General features: G+C 36.5%; 2 protein-coding genes across 3 annotated transcripts; both read left to right on the top strand.

The window, feature by feature from the left end:
- Positions 1–1,794: 1,794 nt before the first annotated feature.
- hp1bp3 (heterochromatin protein 1, binding protein 3) lies at positions 1,795–10,174 on the top strand. Its single transcript, XM_067387149.1, has 12 exons — positions 1,795–1,878; positions 2,535–2,612; positions 2,890–3,133; positions 3,252–3,387; positions 4,223–4,369; positions 4,458–4,499; positions 4,635–4,783; positions 5,951–6,041; positions 6,113–6,272; positions 6,591–6,702; positions 7,720–7,884; positions 9,009–10,174. The coding sequence occupies exons 2-12, from the start codon at positions 2,543–2,545 to the stop codon at positions 9,364–9,366; spliced, it is 1,674 nt and encodes a 557-aa protein (XP_067243250.1). The 5' UTR covers positions 1,795–1,878; positions 2,535–2,542; the 3' UTR covers positions 9,367–10,174.
- Positions 10,175–11,387: 1,213 nt separating this feature from the next.
- sh2d5 (SH2 domain containing 5) lies at positions 11,388–20,666 on the top strand. 2 transcript variants are annotated; one of them, XM_067387147.1, is made up of 10 exons: positions 11,388–11,446; positions 11,804–11,887; positions 12,026–12,106; positions 15,651–15,725; positions 15,804–15,950; positions 16,501–16,701; positions 18,298–18,478; positions 19,104–19,209; positions 19,652–19,808; positions 19,934–20,666. In XM_067387147.1, the coding sequence occupies exons 2-10, from the start codon at positions 11,837–11,839 to the stop codon at positions 20,123–20,125; spliced, it is 1,191 nt and encodes a 396-aa protein (XP_067243248.1). In that variant the 5' UTR covers positions 11,388–11,446; positions 11,804–11,836; the 3' UTR covers positions 20,126–20,666. The 2 variants fall into 2 exon arrangements, with proteins under 2 accessions (XP_067243248.1, XP_067243249.1); XM_067387148.1 differs by having other exon boundaries at positions 11,443–11,500.
- The last annotated feature ends 203 nt before the right edge of the window (positions 20,667–20,869 follow it).

Genomic DNA, 20,869 nt, shown 5'->3' with positions numbered 1-20,869 from the left:
TTTAGCATTTTTTTTCCGCGGAATTGTGCTACTTTAACACTGCCGCCGCTGATTGATTTTCATGTCTGCAAGTTGAAGTGACCCCAGATATGATATTTAGTCCCTGAAATGCAAATTGTAATAGGGGAACCCCACCAAAAACGCAAATTTTACCCATGAACACGATTTTTACCAGGGGATCCCCCCTGAAACACGACTGGGCTAGTTTTGAGGAGCAATTGGGAGGGTTTTGTTGTGAAATACTGGCAACCCTGGTGACATTTCAAGCAGCGATGTCCTGTATAGAGTGCCCTAGGGATGATGCGTTTTTGTAGGCAAAACCCGGAAGCGAGTTAGCATTTTAGGACTTCCGGTTCCAACGCCGTAAAGGGTTTTTGCTAAATCGCCTGAAATAAGGTCTGTGGTTAACAAAGCCTCTAAATACTTTCAAGTTTTGATCTATGACATAAAACACACCAGTTATAACCCACTTGTGATTTTTTTAAACTTTTACTGTGTCTTAAAATTGGCGGTTGCTAACAAATTGCTAAAAGGGACTACTTCCTTTGGCGGGGACTTTAGACGTCATTATGACAAACAGGACATTTGGACAGCACAGTAGGCTATAAACGGACTACAGCACACCATGGTCGCGGATCAACGTCATCACCAAGCGTACTCAAACTTTATTTAGAAAACAACTCTATTTAAAAACATGCTCACTCATTATGATCTGCGCTGTGTATGAATACGTATCCACTTTTTCATGAGAAATGCTGTCCAAATGTCCTGTTTGTCATGATGACGTCTAAAGTCCCCGCCAAAGGAAGTAGTCCCTTTTAGCAATTTGTTAGCAACCGCCAATTTTAAGACACAGTAAAAGTTTAAAAAATCACAAGTGGGTTATAACTGGTGTGTTTTATGTCATAGATCAAAACGTGAAAGTATTTAGAGGCTTCGTTAACCACAGATCTTATTTCAGGCGATTTAGCAAAAATCCATTCAAAAAAACCATAGACTTTACGGCGTTGGAACCGGAAGTCCTAAACGCGTCATCCCTGGGGCACTCGATAAACCCAATTTAAATAATTTTAAAGAGCAACTTTATTCAATTTTAATTTTGCACAATTTAAATGACCTCATATTAACTGAGAGACCCGTAAGATTTTAAAAATCAATTTGTCACACAGCAGGACTATTTAGGCTAAATGAATTACTGAATAAAACCTGATTCAAAATAGTTGTCAGCCATATTATTGTAGCATGATATTTACATGGTACTGCAAGGTGCTTTAAAATGTCTAGTTCTACCATTCATATCTAAAACATCATAACTTTTTAATAATTCTAAATGTTTCAATATGTATTATTGTGGAGACAATTTAATAAAGGAATCTCTAGATAATATAGACATGAAGTCAATGCAACATAGATCACGTGGAAAATACTGACATCTTGTGGTGAAATTTAAATGTTTTAACTTGCAAATAACAAAGAAGCCATACATACACGAATCTGACATTTTATTTGTTTGTTTTTATACACATAATTTTTTTTATATATACATAAATATAAATATTACTTTTATATGCCTAAATAAATACCCTTTTTGCCATGTTACACAAAATGTGTAACCAACCATTAAGTAAATATAATTGTAAACAAGTAATTTTGTAATATCTTTCATAAAATAGCAAAAAAAAAATAAAATAAAGTAAGGTCATCTCGCTGCTGTAGCTCACAATCTGCTCACAATGGGGATGAACTGGTACTGGCACGCGCACGCATGCGTCAACACGTACGTCCCTATGCGTACGCAGGAGGGGGGAGGGGCACGTAAACAGTGAATTCCAAAAAGGAAGGGAGTGTTTCTTTCAACTGATAAACCAGTACATCAAGGTATGCATTAAAAAGCTCATTCTAAAATTGTGCATTCTTAGTTTACAGACTCTTTTATGCGTTCTGCAGGCGCGTATGTTTTTTTTATTCTTTTGAATCTGCAGCCTCGTGCATTTACCATTTTCAGCTCAACGCAGCGCCATTACTGTACAAGGCAAAATGGACAAAATGGCCATTTTCGATTATATTGTGTTTTACGTGAAATTCAGTTCCCGTGCATTGGTAAAATGTGTGCAGGAGTTATTTCATGCACGTTATTCGCTACATATATCAGTGAAGACTATAAATGGAGCAAATAAACAATGAGATTGTTGCTCCTTTCTTGTTAATTTGGTGTGCCTTTATGTCCAGCGCGTTTGTCGTGGTGCTTTTCTTTGCACGAGCTTCCCTTTGCTAAGCAGAGGTCATGGACGTACATCTCAGGTGTCCAAAACAGTGCAGAAAATTCCTGTAATGTTTATAAATAAATCTTTCTCCACAATGTAATGCATTACAACTTATTAAACAATCTAACATGTTTTTATTGGATTCCCAGTTCAGATGCATTTACTACACACACACACAAACATATGTTTATGTATATAAATAAATATATATATATATATATATATATATATATATATATATATATTAATAAAGTGTTTATTTATTGGCAGGTAAAATCATGCCCATTCGCCGATCAGCTGCAGCCCCACCCAAAGAGGATGTAACCCCTGCAAATGCCCCTGAGGGAGGTACGTACTGCCCCTTGCATGGCATATCGGTCATATTGAGAAGGAATAATGACCGTCCACAATATACAGAACCACATAAGGAATAATTCACCCACAAATAAAAAATTCTGTTAGTATACAATGAAATAATACTAAAACATAAACTACCAGGCACTGAAAATCCTCCCCTCTTCACACAGAGTTAACATACAACTTCAAACAAGTTCATAAAATAATGCACAAGTGGTGTGGATTTTTAAAGCATCCTTGCTTGAACATTGTGTTTTCTATCCCACAGATGCTCCCGCCGAAGGCTCTGCTCCTGTAGGTGAGAAGGAGAAGGAGAAGGAGAAAGATTCGTCCACTGAACCTGCAACCACGGAGGACAAGAAAGCAGGAGGTGATGGGGAGGAGGCGAACGCTGATGGGGAGGAACAGGCTAAAGATGACGGAGAGACGCCTGATGGAGAGAAAACTGAAGAAGCAGCAGCTGAACAGGGGAAGAGCAAGAAGAAAAAAGTCAAGGATGTTGTAGCTAAAATGTAAGTCTGGCTGTTGTACAAAAAAGAAATGTCTGATCATTAAATTCCTATTTATGCATTAGATTATTTCCACTGAATAATAGTGGCTTGTTAAGCATTTTTTGCTCAAATGTTACAGTGACAAGGAAGGAGATGACAAAGGGAAAAAGGTGAAAAAGAAGATTCCTGCTTGGGCGACCATTTCTGCCAACAAACTGGCTTCAGCCTCTCTTTCCCAGCCTAAAGTTGAAGAAATCCTCATAGAAGCAATTGAGGTCTGGTTCAGAATTTCACAGGAACTAATGCTTTGCCTTATAGAGAGTCTTTTATTGTCACTTTTAAGTATGTTTCTTCCCACTAAGTTATAAAAATTACTGGCTACTACCTAATATTTTTGTTCAAATGTGTATACGGTGCTGCAGTGATGACGTAAGTTAATATCACCCTGATTCCCTTTACAAAAAGCCAATAGGCTTTATGATTATTGCAGAAAATAAGTTCTGTGACCAACAAAAGTAAATGATTCTTACATGTTTTGTTCATCATGATAATCTTCACAAATTAAAACGATATTTATGAATTTTGAAGCCTATATACAATCGGCAGAAGTAAAAAGCTACGACATCAGTGTCACCACCAAGCTTCCAGCTCTTTCAATGTTCAAGTTGAAAACCTTAAGTTAGTGTTTTCTTCCCGGTTGTGACGTATATCCAAGTGAAATGGCTTTGCAAACAAGAAAAAATTTGATTTAGTCTATGTGGAATTGATTGGATGGTTGTGGTTTGCTATTGGTCAATCTCATGTGAGTGACAGGTTGTCCCACCCTCACACCAGTAAACATGTCATCAGAGAAGAGGTGCCACTGCAAGAGGGAGAGAAAGTTATTTTTATTAAAGATTGCAAGGGCACGTGAATTGAAAATTTTGATAAATCAATCAGGCAGTTTTGATTTCATGGTGACTTTAACAAAAAGGAAAATTAGAAATGCTGAATCGTTTCTAACTCGGGTTTAGGACTCATTCCTGCAGCATTGTATTCTTTGGAAACCTAAGATGATAACAGGTCTAAAAATTGTCATCTCATATGTGCATCTTTACAATTTACCTACAGAGTTGCAAAGAGCGGAGTGGTGCCTCTAGTATTACTATTATGAAATACGTCATGAAGAAGTATCCGTCTGTGGAAATGGACAAAAAGACCAAAAACCTCTACAAGAGGGCTCTGAAGCGATTGGTTGAGAAGGGCACTGTCAAACAGGTGATTTGCAGTTTAATACATGAATATTAATTGTTTTATATATACAGTATGTCGGAAGCCATCCTTGTCTTGTCTTCTTTACCCACAGCTCAAGGGCAAAGGCTTCTCTGGAAGTTTCGCCATTGGGAAGGTATCCAAACATAGTTTGTTTATTGTCCTGTTTAAATGTGTTAATTAGTTCAAGATACATGAGGTTGAATATTTTTTTGATGGTTTGTCATAATTATTTAATCTTTCATTTGGTCAATGTCATGTTTTTGTGTAGAAGTCGGCTTCATCTGCAGGGGCGAAGGAGACATTAGGAGAGTCTCTGCCTCTGATCATCACCCGCCTCTGTGAACCCAAGGAGGCTTCCTACATCCTAATCAAGAAGTACCTGGAACAATACTTCCCACAACTCAATGTGGAGAACAGGTAATTTTTGACTCAACGTCCTTAACTAGTCTACAGTTTGAACCTGACAGAATTTATTTAAAGAAACACTCCACTTTTTTTGAAAATAGGCTCATTTTCCAACTCCCCTAGAGTTAAACAGTTGAGTTTTACCGTTTTCAAATCCATTCAGCCGATCTCCGGTTCTGGCGGTACCACTTTTAGCATAGCTTAGCATAGTTCATTGAATCTGATTAGACCGTTAGCATCGCGCTTAAAAATGACCAAAGAGTTTTGATATTTTTCCTATTTAAAACTTGACTCCTCTGTAGTTAAATCGTGTACTAAGACCGACAGAAAATGAAAAGTTGTGATTTTCTAGGCTGATATGGCTAGGAACTATACTCTCATTCAGGCGTAATAATCAAGGAACTTTGCTGCCGTATCATGGCTGCAGCAGTGCAATGATATTACGCAGCGCCCGTGAGCCCCTGCTTGCACAGGGAACGTGCCTTGCAACCATGGAGACGTTTGTGAGAGACGCTGCGTAATATCATTGCGCCTGCTGCAGCCATGATACGGCAGCAAAGTTCCTTGATTATTACGCCTGAATGAGAGTATAGTTCCTAGCCATATCAGCCTAGAAAATCACAACTTTTTATTTTCCGTCAGTCTTAGTACACGATTTAACTACAGAAGAGTCAAGTTTTAAATAGGAAAAATATCAAAACTCTTTGGTCATTTTAAGCGCGATGCTAACGGTCTAATCAGATTCAATGAACTATGCTAAGCTATGCTAAAAGTGGTAACGCCAGAACCGGAGATCGGCTGAATGGATTCGAAAACGGTAAAGCTCAACTGTTTAACTCTAGGGGAGTTGGAAAATGAGCCTATTTTCAAAAAAAGTGGAGTGTTCCTTTAACATTGAGTACATTGGGAATGAAATACTAGCATTCTGAATTTTGGGGTCTGATCAAATATACTGTAAAAATGTTGCATTGTGAAATATTATTACAATTTAAAATTGTGATTTTGTGATTAATTTATTTAATTTAGTTCATTTATTTATGGCATGATTAAAAAAGTGTTGTCCCATACAAGCAGAACTATACATCGTATACATACCAGTAGGAGTTCATTACAGATTGAATTTGTGTATGTATTTTGCCTGATAAATTGATGATGAAAGTTGTTCTGTAAATCTCTAAGGCCTGACGTGTTGAAGAACTGCCTGCAGAGATCTGTGGAAAAGGGCTACTTGGAACAGATCACTGGCAAGGGAGCCTCTGGAACATTCCAGGTTAGTTACCCTTCTAAATCGCTCGACATCTACAAGCAGGTTTGATGAGAATCTGCATTTGTGTTTGACAGTTGAAGAAAGCTGGGAACAAGGTGCTCATGGGTGGCGGATTGCTGGAAGATGCTATAGTGGCCGCCATCACAGCTATGAATGAGCCCAAGACCTGCAGCATCACCATACTGCGCAAATTCTTGATGGAGAAACAAGACCAGAAGAATGTCAGGATAGTTGGTACGGTACACTAACTCCTCACTCATTGCAGCCTAGGGCACGTTTGCTCTCTGAGGACTGAATTTAATTTGCTTTTGTTTTGGGGTTGCTTCTAATTGTTATTCTCAAATGAGTTGTTCACAAGAGAGCTGGTACATAAATAGTTTCTTGATCGGTTTATATTTATAGGCACCCTTCGTATATATCTGTATTTGCTGTAACCTAATCCCCCGGTTTCACAGACAAGGCTTAAGCCTAGTTCCAGACTCAAATGTATTATTGAGCTGTTTTAACGGAAAGCAAATTTCACTGACGTGTATTAAAATATGTCATTGCCAGTGCCAAACCTGAAGAGAACTTTGCAGAAGTGTAAAATGATGGGATGGATGGAGCAGATTTCTGGTCATGGACTCAGTGGGTCGTACCAGCTAAGCTATCCATATTACCCAAGGTAAGTTCAGCTCACCGTAAGCCGGTGTTGTAATTGTTAATTCAATCTAAAACTTTTGGTGATTGAAATAAAGCTGAAATAAACCAAAAAAAAAAAAATATTACATGAAAAATATAAAACTTGAATATAAATTAAATATGTTTTCTTGGCGACTAACTAAAATAAAAGTACTAAAAATACTAAAACTAAAAAAAAAAATGAATTAAAGCTGAATAAAAGTAAACTAATAAATATCAAAAGAACCTCAAAACATAATAACAGAAAATTTTAAAATAAAAGCTAATGCAAAATATTAATATATACTAAAATAGTATTTAAGTAACTGCTGTAAGCATGGTGCATATTCTGATATTCTAAAATTTTCTTTTGGGATTTTTACACTTGAAAAACTTGCAGGGGCAAGGGATAGTTCGCCCAAAAAAATTAACATTCAGTCATCATTTACTCACCCTCATGTCGTTCCAAACAGATTTATTTTTGGCGATTTGTCTTTTTTATTACGATAGGATAGAATAGAGCAGACAGGAAGTGAGGTGGGAGAGAGAGAGGGGGACAGGATCGCCCGTTCACCTGAAGCGCAATGCGCTATATGTCGGCATGCCGCCCACAAGGCTATTGGCGCTGACATGTCGTTCCAAACTTTCTCTGTGAAACATAAAAGAAGATAATTTATGTTTCAGCTATTTGTGTCCATGCTGTGGACAACAGCGTGGTCTAAAACCATGTTGTATGGACAAGAAAAACTGAGACAAACTTTGTTAGACAAAAGAAAAAAGTCATATAGATTTGGAACAACATGAGGGAACTACCCCTTTAACTCTTAGCAATTTAGCCATCAAATAAATTAGATTGTTTTAGAGAAAAGTTGATTAGATGCAAATCAATGCTTTTGGAAGCCATAGAGTTTTTTTGTTTTTGTCATACAAATGTGAGAAAGGTGTGCAATTGTGCAAGTTAAAAATGAAATATGATGGAACTACTTGAACTGATAAATTGTCTGTCGCTCCTCCTCTGCAGCCCAGCGGTTCTGTTTCCAGAAATGATGGAAAAACTCAAACAGAAGGAGGGACAGAAGCTCAAACGCAAGAGAAGTGATGATTCTGATGAAGAATCTGAAGAAGACTCTGAGGAAGAATCTGAAGAGGAAGAATCAGAAGAGGATGAGCCTCCACGAAGAAAGAGGTGAAGTACATCACATGACGTCAAAATATAAATTATTAGTGCCAAAGCACTTTGCGATTATACTAGGATTTGAAGAAATCATTAAAGGATTAGTTCACTTCAGAATTCAGATTTCCTGATAATTTACTCACCCGCATGTCATCCAAGATGTTCATGTCTTTCTTTCTTCAGTCGAAAAGAAATTAACGGTTTTGAGGAAAACATTCCAGGATTTTTCTCCATATAGTGGACTTCAACGGCTACCAATGGGTTGAAGGCCCAAAATTACAGTTTCAGTGCAGCTTCAAAGGGCTCTACATGATCCCAGACGAAGAATAAGGGTCTTATCTTGTGAAACAATCAGTCATTTTCTTAAAAAAATAAAAATGCACTTTTTAACCACAAATGCTTGTCTTGCTCTAGCTCTGCGATGTGCCACACATAACGTAATCGCATTAGAAAAGTCACATGTGACGTAGGTGGAAGTACCGAGCAAGTGTTTACAAAGCGAACATGCAAAGACTAACTAAAACGCCCTTCACAAGAAGGTAAAACATCGATGTCAGATGATTTTGAAATTGGAGGAGAAAATGAGAAATTACTTTTTCGCCCTACCGTGGTACTCCCGTCTACGTCACGTGTGACCTTTCCAACATGATTACGTAATGCGTGGTGCATCGCAGAGCAAGTACGAGTTGAGCGTTTGAGGTTAAAAAGTACATAGTTTTATTTTTTTTTAGAAAATGACTGATTGTTTCTCTAAATAAGACTCTTATTCCTCGTCTGGGGTCATGTAGAGCCCTTTGAAGCAGCACTGAAACTGACATTTGGACCTTCAACCTGTTGGTTGCTGTTGAAGTCCAATATATGAAGAAAAATCCTGGAATGTTTTCCTCAAAAACCTTCATTTCTTTTCGACTGAAGAGAGAAAGGCATAAACATCTTGGATGACATGAGGGTGAGTAAATTCAGGAAATTTGAATTCAGAAGTGAACAAATCCTTAACCCTGAGGAATAAACCTTGTCGTGTTGTCTGGTTTCCATTATAAAATGGGCAAAAAAAAATCGTAAAACAGAATATCATAGAGACATTTAACTTGGGCTGTGTCTTTGCAAGGCTAAACATTCTTTTTATTTGTCCACAGGAATCAGCGTAGAAACCGGCAACCTGCGTCTAAAGCTCGTCAAAATAAAAGGGCTAAAACAGTCAGCCGAAAACCTCCTGCTTCAAAGAGATCAGTTGCGCCTGCCAAGAAAGCCCCTCCACCAGCCAAGAAACCCGCCGCTGCGAGCAAAGCAGCGTCTAAAAAGGCACCTGCGCCCGTTAAAGCCACACCAGTCAAGAAAGCTGCCCCAACCAGCAAACCTAAAACACCGATAGCCAAAAAGATGACAAGCAGGGGGTCCAAACGGCCGTCGCCCAAGGCAGCTAAGAAGGAGGCAACTGAATCTGCTGTGAAAGCTAAACCTGCCGCCCGCAAGTCGCTCCGATCCCGGAAATGAGTCCCGCGCTTGCCAGCAGCTGAAAAGATCAACTGTAGCTCTGTAGACTGCAGTGATGGCTATTTTCTCTTCTTATTTTTGTAGAAACTTCCATGTTCTCCTCGTCTTGGGGCCTCTGATGAATTTAGGACCTCTTCAAAGTTATTCTGCCATTCAAATACAGGCATTTTATGTTCAATATTCTTAAATTACAGGTAAAGATGTAGAGTAGAAACGCTACTGTTTATGTTGTTTAAGACGCTAATTCAGGTCACCATTATGAGATTGTGAAGAAGGAGCTCTTGCTTCATCTCAGTTGTGCTTCAACAAAAAAATCAAATATTTAAAGTTCTTGTAGTCAATCTTTCTGTAGAGGCAAGCATTTCAGTTATTCAGTCGCCCCTTTCTCATCAGTGTTCAAGAAACCTCTCTTTGTACGTTTTATTTCAATTTTTTTGTTCATGTTTTGTGAAGTTAGATCTTTAGCTACTATTGTAATCAGAAAAGAATTTTGTTGATGTTGGTTCCTTCGTGTCAGTCAAAGTAAAGAACGTTTATTGATGCCTAACTTTCAGTTGAACAATGCAAAATTGGATTTACTGAGATGCATTAAAGAACATTGGCATCCATATCCATCACTGTCTTTTTGTTCTGTATAGTCTATGAAGGAGAATATAAATTGAAAAGATTTTCCAAGCAGATGTTTAAAGCATTATACACACTATTAACCCGGTCATACTCTTGAGTGTTAGTTTATCAGGGGGGTTAGATGTAATTTTATGAGCATTGCTTACCTTACCCTGCATGCATGTAACTGATATACTTTTCTGTAGTCCTTAATAAAGTGACTATATTTGTACTTCATTATGTGGCCATTGTTTTGTTTGGGTGGTTTGATTTGATTCTCAATGATAAACCGGTAATTTAGAGGTGTTTACAATGGGTTACCAAATTATGCAAGCTTTGAAACACGTGGTTTGTGTCATTATCACAGCTGCGTCTGAAATTCAAAGTGGCAAATTCTTCTTCTTGTTCTAACAAGAAAATAAAGACATGTTTTTATTCAGTATACTAAGCATTGGAATGTTTACATAAAAAATCTCATGTCCTGACTTGTCAGTGCTTAAAAATAACTAATTCACTTTCAAATGAAAATTACCCCAAGCTTTACTCACCCACAAACCATCCTAGGTGTATATGACTTTCTGATTAACACAATTGGAGATATTTTAATAAATATCCTGACGCATCCGAGCTTTATTAATTGCAGTGAACGGGATCAACGAGTAGTATGAGCTAAAGAAAGGCTTCCACCCATAAACGTACTCCACACGGCTCCGGGGTTAATAACGGCCTTAAAGCGATGCGTTTGTGTAAAAAAAAATATATATATATCCATATTTAACAAGTTATGGAGTAAAATATCTAGCTCGGATAAAATATAAAGCTCGGATGCGTCAGGATTTACTAAAATATCTCCGATTGTGTTTATCAGAAAGAAGAAAGTCAAGGGTTATATAGACATTTTCTATTAGCCAACAAATCGTTCCGTTCAGACGACCAAACAAATTATATTCTGCACTTCACAACTCTATAGAGTATTCATTAGTAATGTAACACATTCGAGTAATTCCCAAAAAGGAATCGCGCTGAATATTTTCTCGAATACTTCAAACGCACTTACTGAATCAACTGGTTCGAAATGTTCAATGAATCATTTGGAAAAGATTCAGCGATTCCTTCTGGGCAACTTAAAAGAGTCAGAATACGGGAAATCAGACCCTGCGTCTCAATGTGCATACCATCTGGCCTAAATAGTTGAACATTACAAATGTCACAAACTATTTAGGGTGGATAGTATGCACATTGGGACGTAGTCCCAAGTGAATCAGTTTGATGAATCAGTCAAAGTTCCAGACAGTAATTAACTGTGCATCCATGCCTGTGTGGTGTAGGCGGAGAATCTTGTCAAATCTTTCCCGATGAATCCAGTCTGGCTCTGAATAGGCGGGATTTAGAGGATTAAGGTGAGTCAGGATTGTGAAACCCCTGGCGGAAAATCGACCCACCCTGCCAGGTTCAGTCGCGTGGACTAATGTTTGTGAGTTTGCATTTGTCTTTCTTCGCTACTACAACCACTTTCTGGAGCCTTATGGTATTATTCATGATTTCTCTTTGAGTCTTTAGCTTTTCGTGGAAGCTGTTTTGCTGTGTCTCAAACATACTTGTGTTTTGGCCATTATTGGCAGGTTGAGAGTGAACGCTGCAGGCAGGTTGTTAAATTCTGCGTAACTGTATCTGTTTATCTTCAGGAATGTGGGGGTTTACTTTCACTACTTGTACTGTGCTGTTATTCGTGAAAGTAAAATGTTGAATGAGTTTGTAATGCAGCTCTGACTTATTTTAGCAAACGTGCTGACTTCTTTTTTCCCATTCGTTTTATTATTATTTTGAACAGTAGATCAAGCAAACAGCAGGCTCAGACTGAGATATGGGTGAGACAGCTGGCAGGGAACATGGGATTGTTACAAGATCTGCTGAGGTAAAAATGTTTGAAATGCTGTAGGCTAAATCTGAAACTGCATCTGTGGTATTATTGTATAGTTTTCCTCCCACACATTGGGATGATTGCATCATGAACTCAGTTTTGCTTTTACTGAGTAAATGTGTTTGTGTCTAGTATATTGGCTCATTTCCTGTGGATGACAGTTGTTTGGATGATCAGATTCAGCAGCTGCACACTCAGCTGAAGTCTCTCAAGGTAATTTGTGTGAAGGAAATCTCAAGAGTATGTTTGCTTTTTATATTTGTTTGCAATGCAAAAGTTTGGATACTTGACTGAATTTGTTTTTAAGACACTTTTGATCTAAATACAGGCATATGCACTGAAATTTAGTTTTGTAAACCAGCATAAATTATGCACTTACATCCATTTGGTTATTTCAACATTTTAATGACTATTATTGTACACTTTGGAAAATTATTTAGAAAGATATTAAAGGGATAGTTCACCCAAAAATTAAAATTCTGTCACTTATTACTCGCCCTGTTGCCGTTCCACACCTGTAAGACCTTCGTTAATCTTCAGAACACAAATTAAGATATTTTAGTTGAAATCCAATGGTTCAGTGAGGCCTGCATAGGGAGCAATGACATTTCCTCTCTCAAGATCCATAAAGGTACTAAAAACATTTTTAAATTGGTTCATGCGAGTACAGTGGTTCAATATTAATATTATAAAGCGACGAGAATATTTTTTGAGCGCCAAAAAAAAAAAAAAAAAAAAAAACGACTTATTTAGTGATGGCCGATTTCAAAACACTGCTTCAGGAAGCTTCGGAGCATAATGAATCAGTGTATCGAATCATGATTCAGATCGTGTGTCAAACTGCCAACGGCTAAAATCATGTGACTTTGGTGCTCCGAACAGCAGATTCGATACACTGATTCATTTGTGCTCCGATTCTTCCTGAAGCAGTGTTTTGAAATCGGCCATCACTAAATAAGTCGTTATTTAGTTTTTTTTGGCGCACCAAAAATATTCTCGTCGCTTTATAATATTAATATTGAACCACTGTACTCACATGAACTGATTTAAATATGTTTTTAGTACCTTTATGGATCTTGAGAGAGGAAGTGTCATTGCTCCCTATGGAGGTCTCACAGAGCCATCGGATTTCAACTAAAATATCTTAATTTGTGTTCCGAAGATTAACGAAGGTTTTACGGGTGTGGAACGGCATGAGGGTGAGTAATAAATGACAGAATTTTCATTTTTGGGTGAACTAACCCTTTAAGAACATTATCATTACTACACTTCATACAGTGCTGGGTCGATGACTTATAAATTCTAGTCGGTTAATGATTCCAAATTACATGATAAAAATTGTAGTTAGTACCATAATCCATTACATTACACATTTAAGGTAAAATAATCTGACTAGTTTTAGATTGATTTGTTGAACAGGATTATCTATTGATATAAAAATACAAAAAGAAACAAAATGTATTCTGTTTATCAACAACATGAAGTGCATTAAATATTATAGGCTATTACATCACGGTTTTCCAGACTAGGGTTTGTGATGGAACTGCACATGGGGTCGTAAGTTTAATGAAAAGCTATTAATTAAATCATAAAACTGAAACTATCAAAATAAAACGCACTAAAAAATCTGAAAATTGTGTTTACCTGCACGTGACCATTAGCCAACATCAGAGAACCGTGAAATTAAGGGTGCAATATGTAACGTTTTCTGTTCGCTAGAGGCCTATTCAAAACAAAGGCGTAGCTTGATGATGCCAAGTTTGAGTGCGGAATCTTGAAACATGTGGTCTTCAACTCACGAGCCGGTGGAAAAGAATCGGGATAGGACTCGAGCAGAAATCATGTTCATGGATGTGATTATTAACGTTACTGTAGTATGAAGCAGAGCAGGAGCGAGTGTTGTGGGAGCTGAACGAGGACGCTGGAGCGATTGCGCAACACGCGCCTCATGAGCAGCGGGACTTTTATTATGCCACAGTTGCCGGCGCTGCTTCCTCTTTTCCGGTCATGAGTATGAGGTAATGCAGCTCTGTTTATCATATTAGATACATTTGAGTGTGTTGAAAATGATGTTATAACGTTACTCTGTGCATTCGCTCGGCGGCTGCTGTGAGACACTGTTACACACTGCAGTAAGATAGATCGATTTTAGAATATATTAAATGCTGGATGGCTTGTTGATAAATGCAATTAATTTTAAAATGTATTGTTTGATGGAGAAAATGCTGGATTACTGTTACTAAAAATAAAGCTGCATCTGATTATGCTATGTTAGCTACTTCACAAAATAGTGTTTTTGTCTCTGAAGCACTTTAAAGTGTGATACTTGCAAAAAATCAAGAAAATTAGATTTAAACAATAAGACTAGAAAACGTGTTGAGCTATATGACAGTAAATAGTTTTCTGTCTATAAATATATCAACAGTTGTTCCCTTGTCTATTAATGTAATATATTAAAGCGTCTTTGGTGTTTCCATGGTTTCTACAAAATAAAACCGGAAACCGAGGAAAACGCAGGTATGACGCAATTGACAGGCGACTCCTCACACGTCCCGGAGCCTTGGTTAAAACTGCAATTTACTCACGATTTACAAATAGTTGGAAACATTTGGGATATTGTAAGTACTCAAGTGAACAAAATATATATAACACTGGCCTAGTGGTTTTTGGATATTTTACTGCAAAATTCTTACATATCGCACCTTTAATTGATGATGATTATTATTATTATTATTATTATTATTATTATTATTATTATTATTATTATTAATATTGACTTAATTTTATTATTGACCTAACTTATTAACTTAATCTCAACCTTAGGTCAAACTTAGGTCAAGAGGTTAAGCTTTGAAAAAGTGTTTTACTTTGCGGTTATTGTACAATGTGAAGAAAATCTGGGGCCGTATTCACAAAACATTTTATCTTATCACTAAGAGTTATCCTAAATAGCAGTAAAAGTTCTTAGCTAGGAGTTTTCTCTTAAAACCTATTCACAAAGCTGCTGAGACCAACTTTTACTAAGGAATAGACTGAAGTCTTAAGCTAAGAGTAAGGGCGGGGTTAACCTCGTTGCTATGGAGTATACACACAGTGATTGGCTGATGGGGAGGAGTCGGTGATTTAATCATAGAAATATTGTAGAATGAAGTGTCATATTCCCATATTAAAATAAAGGTTTTAAAATACAAATGTTGCACTATTCAAATAAATATGTTTTAATAAAAATGTATATATTCCAAAATATACATATATTACTCTATTCAATCATTTGTAAGTGTGAACTCATGAAAACCATTGCCCCAGGTAATCAGACAATATTTATTTATTTGTTAAAGATTTATTTTTGGCGTCTCATCATAGATTCAAATCTATAAATCAAAATAAATTGCATTTATAAAGAAAAGGTTGAGCACCCAAGGCTCTAGCGCTATTGCCTCAATGGTGTTCACTGTTCAGTGTCTTTGGGTGGATTAGGACTGTTTGTGATTTGGTCTTAGTGACTTAGGAGTCCTCTTGACTACTCCTAACATTTCACAGATTTAGGAGCTAGTTTTAGTGCTAAAATGCTTTGTGAAATTCTCTTAGAGCAAAAATTTAGGACTCCTAAAATTAGGACTGACACGCCCATCGTTTTTAAGAGTTTCTCCTAAATCGGTAAGTTAGGAGCTACTTTTAGCCTTAAGATGTTTTGTGAATACGGCCCCAGAAGTTTTGACTGGTAACGTAGATTATTATTGAACATCTGTCTTTGCAGAACTGCAAGAGTAAGCGAACAGTCTCATTGAGATTCTCTGTCAAAGGAGTCAAAGTTTATGATGAAGATGAAAAGGTAAGATCATCTTGGGATTACTAATGTTTCTCTTTGTGTGTGTCAGATGGTTTAACTCTTTGGTGTGTATCTCCTCAGACGCTCCTCATGGCTCACGCCATGTGTCGAGTCTCTCTGTCCACCGCCCGTCCGCCTGATGCCCAGTTTGCCTTTGTATCCCATAATCCTGGAAATTCTGATGCCCAGCTCTATTGCCACCTCTTTAGAGCCAGACATGCCCGAGCTGTAAGCCTCAACATGACAAAGTAATATTACACATGTTTGTTCTAGAATCAGGAATGTGGTTGTAGGTTTTTTGAGTCACAATAGTGATATTTAGAAGTGTCAAAACATGTTTAATCTCCTTGTTATGCTATATACACTCATGTTTCCTAACAAGATATGATTAAAGAGGCCATATTATGCTCTTTTACGAAGTCATGCCCCTTACCATAACTGCAAGTTTCAACAAACTACTAACAACTCAATCAGATCTCGCCCCCTATTTTGCATATGCTTTGTTTGGGAATTATTTAAATGAGGAATACGTGTACGTTCCCTTAAGAAAACCTAAGACTACAATGGTGGTTTCACAGAGTTCAGAAACACTGATATAGAGAAGAACTCCCTTTGGAGTGACTTTGTGCTTTGTAACTATTCATATGTTTTACATGCTCAAACGGTAACGTTACACACTAAAGAAAGTTAGAGTTTTAAAAGAGCACAGTAGTTAGAAATGAGAATAAATGCTCAACCACTGCAATCATTTGATGTTTTTTTTTTCCCCCATATAAAGGCCCAGTTCCTGAACCTGCTGCTTTGCCGCTGTTTTCAACTGTATTTTCTGGAGAAGCACCCAGAGGAAGCTCAGGGCGAGTTTTCGGAGGAGAAACCAACTCGAACGCCATCGCTGCTTAATCAAGGATTTCCTCTCAGTGTCAGCGCATTGGTATCTTTCCGCAGGGCCCCGACTCAAGGCCTGCTACCAGGGGCAAAGGTTTGTTCTCACTGTATCTAGCATATATTGCTTTTTGAAGTGTATTATAACCTTGATAAACTTTAAAAGTAAAGTTGATGCGAGTGGAATAGAAAACATTTGATATGAGAACTAGTTTGATATTATTGAATGATGCCCAAAAAGAAATGGCTGAAAGTTTCAGCGATTCCTTTTGGAGCTCTTAAGAGGGAAAATCCTGTTTTTTGTCCCCCTCTATTTTATTTTTTCCCCGAATCATAAATGTGCAGTGATTTAAGTTGATTGAGCAGTAAGTTTGTCTAAATCCATTATAAATATTTTATTATTTTTAGATACAATAGCCTATAATTATTTATTTATTTTATTTATTTTTGTGCATTATATTTTATAAATTATATAATAATAATAATAATAATAATTATATATATATATATATATATATATATATTATATTAATATATTATATTATATAATTTTTTTTTTTTTTTTTTAAAATCAACTTTTTGAGTTTACTTTATTGGATGTAATATGTTAAAAATATTTTTATAGAAATAGAATCAGGTGTGATTATCCATGGAAGCTTGTTTCCACCAAAGAATAAAACAATTTAAAAGATAATTGCAACTTTTAATTTCACAATTCTGTCTTTCTTTCTCACAATTGCGAGATGTAAACGTGGTATAAACTCTCAATTCTGTCTTCTTCATTTTTCTTTTTTTTTGAAATTGCAAGTTTATATCTTGCAATTCAGACTTCTTTTCTCAGAATTGTGAGATATAAACTTGCATTGGGAGTATACGGTCCAATTCTACGGAAGAGGATTAGGGCCAAGCAATAATAAAAAAGTGAAACCATCTCGAGATTAAAGTTGTTAAATTTCGAGAAAAAAAGTTGAGATAAAATGTTGAAAATAAAGTCATTAAATTATGAGAATAAACTCATTAAATTTTGAGAATAAAGTCGAGATAAAATGTTGAGAATAAAGTCATTAAATTATGAGAATAAAGTCATTAAATTAGGAGAAAAAAGACGTTAAATTATGAGAACAAATTTGTAATTTAACAAATTTGTTCTTGTAATTTAACGACTTTTTTCTCATAATTTAATTACTTTATTCTTAACATTTTATCTCGACATTTTTCTCGAAATTTAACAACTTTAATCTCGAGATGGTTTCACTTTTTTATTATTGCTTGGCCCTAATCCTCTTCCGTAGAATTGGACCGTATACTCCCAATGCAAGTTTTTTTTTTTTTTTTTTTTTTTTTTTTTTTTATTGCTTGGCCCTAATCCTCTTCCGTACAATTCTGATGGGGAAAAGCCAAAATTGTGAGATAAAAAGTTGCAATTACTTTTTTTTTTTTTTTTATTCAATGGTGGAAACAAGCTTCCATAATTGTTACAACATTGATGACAATGTGAATTGAAAATGTCTGCATTTGGCCTCTAAATCAGTGTTTTGTTTTTTTGTAAGAAGTCTTGTACTATTATAGCATATTCTTGTCAATGGAGCTTAATTTGTCAATATTCCTTTAAAACTGCCTAATTCCTGATTTTTTCCAATAATTGGAATACTGTACTGTTCTGCAATGTGTTCATGACCATTTCCCTTAACAGGAGTTCTCACAATCAAGCACTGAGCAAGTGAGCAGTCCTGAAGATGGTCCCACTTCCTCTCCAACTATAGTTCGCAAAAAGGCGATCCGAACCAAAGAACTGCGCTCCGGAGCGTATCGCTCTTTTACATGTACTCCCCTCAAGCAGCGCCACCTTCAGGATAAACTGAGTGCACCACAAGGTGGGATAAGTGTTCATAGGACCCTTTCGAGAGTGAGAGAGTTCTTTAGGTAATGCACACATCTGGTTAAAGTGGCTGGCCTAATTAAAACACAGTGGGTTAATTTATTATACTGACAGTTTTATCTTTTGGTTTTGGTGGATGGTTAGTCAGAAAAGGTGGTGGGGATTCCAACATTGTTATTTCTGCCAGTGTCTTTTTTTCATATAGTATAATATAATTGTCTTTGTGTCTTTGACTGGGCTTATATGGCATGTGCTGTGGATGCAGTTGCTTAGAAAAGACTGCAGCTCTCTTTGGTTTCATATTTGTTGAAACCTACATGGCAATAGAGAGGAGATAAAGATCCGTACTGCAGCTTGAAATAATAATAATAATAATAATAATAGGCTAATAATAATGATTAAAAAAAAAATATTTATAAAGTCATCAAATGTGTGCTACTCAGAATATTTTCATTAAAATTCTTTTCTAAAATAAGACTGAACTTGTGGTCAGCCCAAACTAGGATTGCTGCAATATTTTCTTTTGCCAAAGAAAACAAACACTGACATATCATTTGTGAAACCAAATGTGAACTTGATTCCTGTGGGAATCTGAAGAATCTTTTCCTTTTGTGAAACAGAAAAGGAACGAGCCAGTGCAAACGCATGCAAGTCTCGAGCTCCCAGTTTGGCAGAGACAGAAGAAGCTCTGGCTCAAGCTGTGTGGTGCTGGGCTGGCGTGTCTAGGTCAGTATTGGTGCACAATGGCACTGCTGTCAAGGTTACAATCACAAAAATCTTAATGCTTTTTCTTATTTTCAAGCAGTATCTCTTAAAGGGATAGTTCACCCAAAAATGAAAACTCATTATTTACTCCCTCTCAAGTTGCTCCAAACCTGTATGAGTTTCTTTCTTCTGCTGAACACAAAAACAAGATATTTTGAGGAATGTGTATATCCAAACAGTTGATGGGCCCATTGACTTCCATAGTATGGAAAAAAAAAAATAGTAAGTGGTCCATCAACTGTTTGGTCTTCAAAATATTTTCTTTTGTGTAGCAGAAGAAATTCATACAGGTTTGGAACAACTTGAGGGTGAGTAAATTATGGTAGTACATCAAAGGAATTAATTTACACTGGTATTTATATTGTTCAGTAGTTTAGTGTTGAGTATTTGGTTTCCATTACAGCAACTGTAGTTCCTCACTCCTGGGAGATGATGTCTTGGGTGCCTTCCTCTTATGTCCTCATCCAAAAAAGCCCAACCGTGGGTCTCTTATAGTCCGCTTCCCATCAGGACTGGTGACTCTTGCTATTAAGAATTCCAAGGGGAAGTTCCGCCTTGAGGTGAGCAAAAATGAAACCTTTTTTTCATTAGTGGTTTCGTTTTCATTCCTCCAAAAATAGCAAATTTTTGTTTGAATTGAATTGTTTTCATTCTAAAATAGCAAATGTCTCATCTTTATTTACAGAAGTGCCACAATGACTTCGAAAGCCTTCCTGCTTTGATCGAGCACTACACCGAGTTCAGTGAGGAGCTGGAATGTTCTATGAGCTGTGCCCGCGTCAACCACTCTTACGATTGGGAAGAGATCATCAATAAGAGTTCACGTTCACCGCAGGACAACAAGAAAGGCCCATTTAAGAACCACAGTTGGGTTTGAATCCTGTTTCATGCTCTGTGGTTATTTTTTATATAATTTTTTTTTTATTTGAAACTACATATTTTACTTGGTTTTAACTATTACAGAGCTGCTGACATTAGTAAACCTTCCTAACCAGAATCTTAAGTCACTGGCACATTTTTTTGATATTTTGCATGGACACTTTGTTTTTGCCTGTTGGCAATAACCTCAACCCTCTTAAGCACTCACTTTGCTGGTATTTTGGTTTAAATTTATTTTCCAGGGATACAAGCACTTATGTTTTTTATGTAAATGTCAGATTTAAATGTGTACTCAACTTTTGCTTAGATGCATACCTATGTATGTACCCTGTATTGTCTTCAAAATTCTGTGTTGTATGTTTATATTGCTTGCCTTTTTTCACGCTCTGTCATATATTATCACCAGTTTTAGAAAGAACTTTTTTTTTTTTTTTGATAACCTCAAACCCTAAAAATGTCCACTAGTCAGTTCATGGATTTTTTTTTTTTTTCTTCGTCTGCCTTTGCTGCTTTAAAATGTTTACCTCTTGCACATTTCACCTCCTAAATACACACATTTTCTGTTATTAGCATTGCATCAGTGTAAATGAAGTGTCTTGCCTCTTTGCATAAACTGATTTTACTGTAATTTTGTGTCCTTTTAATCTTCATTAGTTTGAAAAAAAAAAAAACTAGTGCAATACTGCCATTTAACTACAGATGTCACAAAAATTGTTTGAGTAGGTAATTGAGTAGATTTAAA

The sequence above is a fragment of the Chanodichthys erythropterus genome, chromosome 6, assembly GCF_024489055.1.
Source record: "Chanodichthys erythropterus isolate Z2021 chromosome 6, ASM2448905v1, whole genome shotgun sequence".
Taxonomy (NCBI): Eukaryota; Metazoa; Chordata; class Actinopteri; order Cypriniformes; family Xenocyprididae; genus Chanodichthys; species Chanodichthys erythropterus.
This window is presented reverse-complemented; position numbering and strand designations above follow the sequence as displayed.

Excerpts from the sequence above, each read along its gene's own strand:
- hp1bp3 (XM_067387149.1), top strand. The coding sequence starts at position 2,543 with ATGCCCATTCGCCGATCAGCTGCAGCCCCACCCAAAGAGGATGTAACC. Across the intron at positions 4,784-5,950 it reads CAACTCAATGTGGAGAACAG|GCCTGACGTGTTGAAGAACT; the intron begins GTAATTTTTGAC and ends TAAATCTCTAAG. Across the intron at positions 7,885-9,008 it reads GAGCCTCCACGAAGAAAGAG|GAATCAGCGTAGAAACCGGC; the intron begins GTGAAGTACATC and ends ATTTGTCCACAG.
- sh2d5 (XM_067387147.1), top strand. The coding sequence starts at position 11,837 with ATGGGTGAGACAGCTGGCAGGGAACATGGGATTGTTACAAGATCTGCT. Across the intron at positions 19,210-19,651 it reads TGCTGGGCTGGCGTGTCTAG|CAACTGTAGTTCCTCACTCC; the intron begins GTCAGTATTGGT and ends TTTCCATTACAG. Across the intron at positions 19,809-19,933 it reads AGGGGAAGTTCCGCCTTGAG|AAGTGCCACAATGACTTCGA; the intron begins GTGAGCAAAAAT and ends CTTTATTTACAG.